General features: G+C 39.7%; 1 protein-coding gene across 1 annotated transcript in view; it reads left to right on the top strand.

Annotated features, from left to right (window-relative positions):
- Positions 1–511: 511 nt before the first annotated feature.
- bms1 (BMS1 ribosome biogenesis factor) overlaps positions 512–5,894 on the top strand; it is a gene marked incomplete at both ends in the record, with an annotated part of 11,095 nt that continues 5,712 nt past the window's right edge. The window contains 7 exon segments of the mRNA XM_035660628.1: positions 512–700; positions 859–1,001; positions 1,758–1,879; positions 2,073–2,266; positions 2,897–3,039; positions 3,350–3,867; positions 4,477–4,578. Of these exon segments, the coding sequence (XP_035516521.1) occupies positions 512–700; positions 859–1,001; positions 1,758–1,879; positions 2,073–2,266; positions 2,897–3,039; positions 3,350–3,867; positions 4,477–4,578 (1,411 nt within the window).

Here is a 5,894-nt window from a genome sequence, read left to right as displayed (position 1 = left end):
ACTTGTTAGTGCTCGGTCCCTAATTACATATTTTGGTGAATAAATTCCTTTTTTTCGAGTTATTACATAAGGTATTGTTACTTGGCATGTTGTTATAATTCAGTACTATATCTTAAAGGACCAGTGTGTAGGATTTAGGGCCATCTAGAGGTGATGTTGCAGATAGAAACCAAGTGAATACAGCTCAGCCTTACAAGTGTAAAAGTGCAAAAAAAAATCCCTATTTAGAGGCACTGTTTGGTTTCTACGTTCTGTGCTAAAAACAATGTGGTTCAATATGGCAAACCTAGCTAGAAAAGGACCTGCTCCCTGTGTAGATAAAGATGGCTCATTCTAAGGTATTCAGGTAATTTCAGGTGATTATACACTAATGAAAACATACCATTTTTGCCAATAGATCCTCCTAATTGTTACACACTGGACCTTTTGATAAACTTGATTTGAGTTGACTCTTGAGGGAAGTATTAATAACTAAATCAAATGAATTAAATGCATTGCTTTTTCCCTCCAGGTTTTGATGTTGATTGATGCCAGCTTTGGCTTTGAGATGGAGACCTTTGAGTTTCTCAACATCTGTCAGGTACATGGCTTCCCTCGTATCATGGGTGTGCTGACTCACCTGGATTCATTCAAGAATAACAAGACACTAAGGAAGACCAAGAAAAACCTGAAACATCGCTTCTGGACTGAGGTCTACCAGGTAAAGACATAATCACATCTTTACTGCTGAAAATGCATCATCAGTCGCTCGTACAGAACCTTGAAACTATAACTCGTATGTACTCTGACAGTATCCATACGGCCATGTGATTAAAGACCGTTTTACCTGTGCATGCATGTTTGGTTTGAACCTCTCAGGGGGCCAAGCTGTTCTACCTGTCAGGTATGGTGTATGGTGAATATCAGACTCAGGAAGTGAAGAACCTCGGTCGCTTTATCTCTGTCATGAAGTTTCGTCCTCTGGTTTGGCAGACCTCCCACCCATATGTTCTGGTTGACCGGTGAGTAAAAACCTGAGACTGACATGACTTTAATTTCAAAGTCACGTATTTACGAGACAGTTCATTGTTGATATCATTTAAATGGCCAGTATCATTTATATTTAATAGTTACTAAAAACATTTTCAACAACATTTTTACACCACATAAAGCTTTGTATGTGGAAGCAGCTACACATTAGCTACAAACTAATGCATGGACTTACGGAGAGGACGAGGGAGTGAGGCAGGTCATCATAGTTCATAGTTTATGAAATGGCTGTAAATTCATTCATTACTTTAGTGTGGCTGCTTCCACATACAATATGTATTCAAGTGAGCTGTACCTAAACCTTAAACCTTTTTGCTCTCTTTATAATATAGAGTCCTACTAAAATGAACGTGCCTGATTTTGCTAAGTTGTGGACAACTTCACATAGTTATTTGACTTGTTAAGCACAGGTATAAGTCATAACATCAATAATTGCTGCATTGCATTTAGATGCATCAGTTTCAGGACCCTGGTATTTCGTATTTCGGATAATGGCATGACTTACTGGCACAGCTACATAGAACGGGCCTGTCAGAATACCTGTCATTAGCAACATAGATGCTCAGCAAGACACTATACTGTAACTCGTAAACAGTGAATTGGTAACCTTGCTGATGTCAGACCAAACAGCCACAATGTTAGTGTCTAACTAACATATTTCATGGTGTGCTTGCATACTTTCTCAGTTATACTCACTCAAACTGTATTGTCTTTTCCTTTCTAAACAGTATGGAGGACTTGACTGACCCTGAAAGCGTAAGGACAGACCCCAAGTGTGACCGGACAGTGTCACTCTACGGCTACTTGCGAGGGACATATTTGAAAAATAAATGCCAGGTCCATATCCCAGGTATGTAAGCATAGTTACCTACCTACCTACAGTTGGAAGGCGCTATACACGTAGCAACATTTACCGTTTACCATTTAAATCATACCGTCTAAAGCAGAAAGGCTCCAAATAGTACTGCTGAAATATCCCTGGAAACATGTGCAGTGATATATTGTCTGCAATATATCTGCAATATATATATATATCCCTGCAGGTGTAGGAGACTTTCAGGTGGCAGACGTGAACTTTCTGCCAGACCCGTGTTCACTGCCAGATGCTCAGAAGAAGAGAGCGTTGAATGAGAAGGAACGTCTGCTTTATGCACCCATGGCTGGAGTTGGGGGGGTTGTGTACGACAGGGACGCTGTTTATATTGACCTTCCTGCTAACCACGTCAATCAACAGCAGGTGTGTGTGTGTTTTTGTGCTTGAACCTTCTGACAGCCTGTTATTTGTACTTATATTCGCTAGCTATTTATTTTACAACCTAACCCAATTTTCCCATGTTTTTGTGTCAAAGTGACTAATGGGGGACTACACATTTGAATTTGGTCCAGTATAGAGTCAGAGTTCTGCTTAAGTCCTGCCCCTTATGGAACCTCAGTCAACTTTCCTGTACTTAGATATGCTATGTGCTGACTTAATTCCGCACATTTAAAATAAGTGCATTAAAAGTGCTTGTTTTTGCCATTACTCAGATCAAATTGTGATTGTAAGTGTCTGAAAACATTATGGAGCGCACCCTACAGAAAAATCCAATGTTCTAAATATCTTTTGTTTGACCCTGTCTGTGAAATCTCCTCTGTGGTTATAGGGTCAAAGTACCCACAACAACACCACTCTCCCGAGCTTTGCAGCTTTGCACCAGCAGGCTTACTTTTCTCCTCCTGTTGCCACTCTCTTTTTCTCCTTATCCACTCTTCAATTTGTATTCTTGTACTATTGTTCCCATTAGTCACTCTGGTATTTTTCCACCTGACCTTATTTTAAGTACTGTTTGTACATGGTGTGAGGTGTATTCTTCTCTCCCTGTTACAGGACGAGGTGCGGCCCACCACAGAGCTGGTCCAGTCTCTTATTGACACACATGCTACCCTGGATGCCAAGATGGCTGCCAGTAAGGTGTCTCTGTTCAGCGGCTCTGCCACCCTAGACCCAACAGGCATCGACGAGCAGAGCAGGTGAGGCACCTCACAGCTACAGCCTCTTTCTCTCTTCTTCATTTATACCTTCATACATATGTACTACAGATGTGAGGGACATTAGATACATGAAATGTATGAAATAATGTGAAATGAAATATGAAATAATAAATACTTATAATAATTTATACGTTGTACGTCATTAGGGAAAGACATTAGAGCCTTAATGATACAAAGCGGTTATGGGGAGTAACTTGAACATCTCCGTTGTGTATTGAATTATATTTATAACATGATAAACACAGATCGTGTGTCTGTCTGTGTGTGTCTGTGTGTGTCTGTGTGTTAGAGAGGAGGAGAGTCCGCAAGAGAAGCATGTCTGGGATCCTAACACCCAGAGAAACAGGAGGAAAGTGGTCTTCGCTGAGGAGGAGGAAGATGATGTTAGCAGCACCACTGATGATGAGGATGGTGACAGTGAGCAGGAAGAGGATGAAGACAAGGATAATCTGTCCATATTTCTCAAAGAGGCTAGAGCCCAATCTGAAAAGACAGCAAAGAACGTAACAGACACTCCACCAGTGAAAAGACAGAAGCTGGAGGAGAAAAAGGAAGAGGGCGAAGAGATGCTAGCGTTTGCTGACAGTGAAGACGACCTAGAGATGAGTGAGGAGGAGGAGAGCAAGAAAGAGGGAGAGGCTGCGAGAGCAAGAGACTCTGGACACTGTTTTGAAGAAGATGAGGAAGAAAGCGATGATGAAGAGTCAGAAAATGAATCAGTGGAAGAGGAGGATGATGCAGATGATACAGTGAAGAAACAAACAGAGAGTGAGGAGGAGGAGGAGGGGGAAGGGGAAGAAGAGCAGGGTAAATACACTGTTAGGTTGATACTTTCTGTTTTATTGTAGTTCGTAGTTAATGGTTGCACTACTCCTATTTTGTCTCTTCTGATGCTAATTCAAATCCCTAAAACCAATCAGAAATCATTTTTCGCCTTACAGTTAATGTTCAGTGTAATTTCAGTGTAGTCTTCCTTTTTATTAATCATTAAGCACCTTGAGGATTAAAGAACTGGGGTTTAATGGGGGGTTCATTCTTGACCTTGGAAACAGATTTCAGTCGCAACACAAGATCCATTTAGTAGCTCCTCCGCCCCTTTTCGCTCTGTCCTCTAGACTCCAATATGGTGTTCAGCTCTCCTTTTATTACTGTAATTTCAAGTCTTAAACTGCAGAAAAAAACTGTGTTGCTGTACAGACAAAGTTGTTTTTCCATGTGTCAGCTCAGACAATGTGAGTAGATGAGATTCAGAACAAAGCTTTCATTGGTCAAATAGTCTGCAGGTAGCTGTTCATGTGTTTTGATATAAGGGGGAATTGTGTTGATGTTCAAGCCACAAACTGATAGATTTGTGATACTAAATAGAATTTGAAGGTTCAGTGATTTTATTTATCATTCTCCTGTTTCTGTCCATAGGGGCTCTAAGGTGGAAGGAGGGTCTGCAGCAGAAAGCATCAGAAGCTTTTCTACGGCAACAAGAAGCTGCCCCCAATCTGAGAAAACTGATTTATGGTTCAGGTAGCCTGCACATAAATGTCTATTTATATGAAAAGGAGTTTAAGGATATATCATTATATGTGTGATAAGTTAATACACCATTGGCCTAGACCATTTTTCAGTCTGGATATAATTATAACTGGTATAGACTGTATGTTAGCAGTTAGAATCACCAAAGATATGTTTGAGGTCTTTAAAAAATAGAAACTAAAAAATGCCCCGATTACAAGAGATCAGTAGGTTCCCAATGTTCATATGTTTGCCACAATACAGATATTTACTCACCTTCTCACCTCCAATTTACATAGCTTTGTTGCTAGTTTTGGTAGCTGTCTCTAGCTGTTTGACGTTTGTGACCAATACAAGCAAATGTGTGCTAGCAAGCAAACTTCTCAAGTGACAAATAGAATAGGGAAGACAGTAGTGGACAGAAAGGCAGAGAATTTGACTCCACCCTGTCACGCAAACGACAAATTTTGTATTTGTTAATGTAATGGGTTTAAAGGTTTTCTCACATTTTCTTTGTTAGATCACAAATGGTCATTCACCTGTTTCCGTAGTCCGTTCAAATGGAATGAAATTGAACATAAGCCACATAAATATAAGTATAATGCAAATGTTTATTCACTTGTGTTGATAAAGCAAACAGCACAACAATTATTATCACTGGTCAAGCAGGCTGTAGATCATGTCAGCAGGCCGACACGACCTTAGGCCACTGGAAAATGTCTTGGTGCTCCTGATGGGCTGTCCGCCTCTGAGGCATGGTAAAATTTACTGATGGTGCACTGGCATAAAAGTTCAAGATGGGATTGCACCAGAAAAAAAAAAGTGTGCATTGGATAAAATTTGGGATACAGTGGAGGTGCACAATTTCTAACATCGTTGCATCAGTAAGATTTGTCTTTTATATAGAATTATTAGTAGAGGACCTGTGCGTTTATTATTTAGATATGTGACAAATAATTTTATATTTAGATTGATTCCTCCTTTCTTAACTGTTTCTTAGGTTGCTTAGGAAGTACCAAAAAAATCAACTCTAAACTATCTGTACCAATTTAAACTGCATAGCATCATATTCTATTGCATTGAATCAAATTGTGTCTAATCACACTGCATCGCAATAGGGGTAAATTGTATCGCATTAGTAGTTGCTTCATATGTATGTTAAATGTATTGGATCGTTGAATCGTTCAATGCATTAACATGTGTATCACATTGGAAATTTTCTGTATTAAGCCATATTTTTGTGTTTTGTAGCAAATGTCAGAGATGCTGTGAATTTCAAAACTACATCAATCAATTCAATCAATTAAATTTATTGTCCTCCAAGGGGG

Source organism: Morone saxatilis, unplaced genomic scaffold (genome assembly GCF_004916995.1).
Source record: "Morone saxatilis isolate NCDOM2014 unplaced genomic scaffold, NCSU_SB_2.0 Contig1, whole genome shotgun sequence".
Classification (NCBI taxonomy): Eukaryota; Metazoa; Chordata; class Actinopteri; family Moronidae; genus Morone; species Morone saxatilis.
This window is presented reverse-complemented; position numbering and strand designations above follow the sequence as displayed.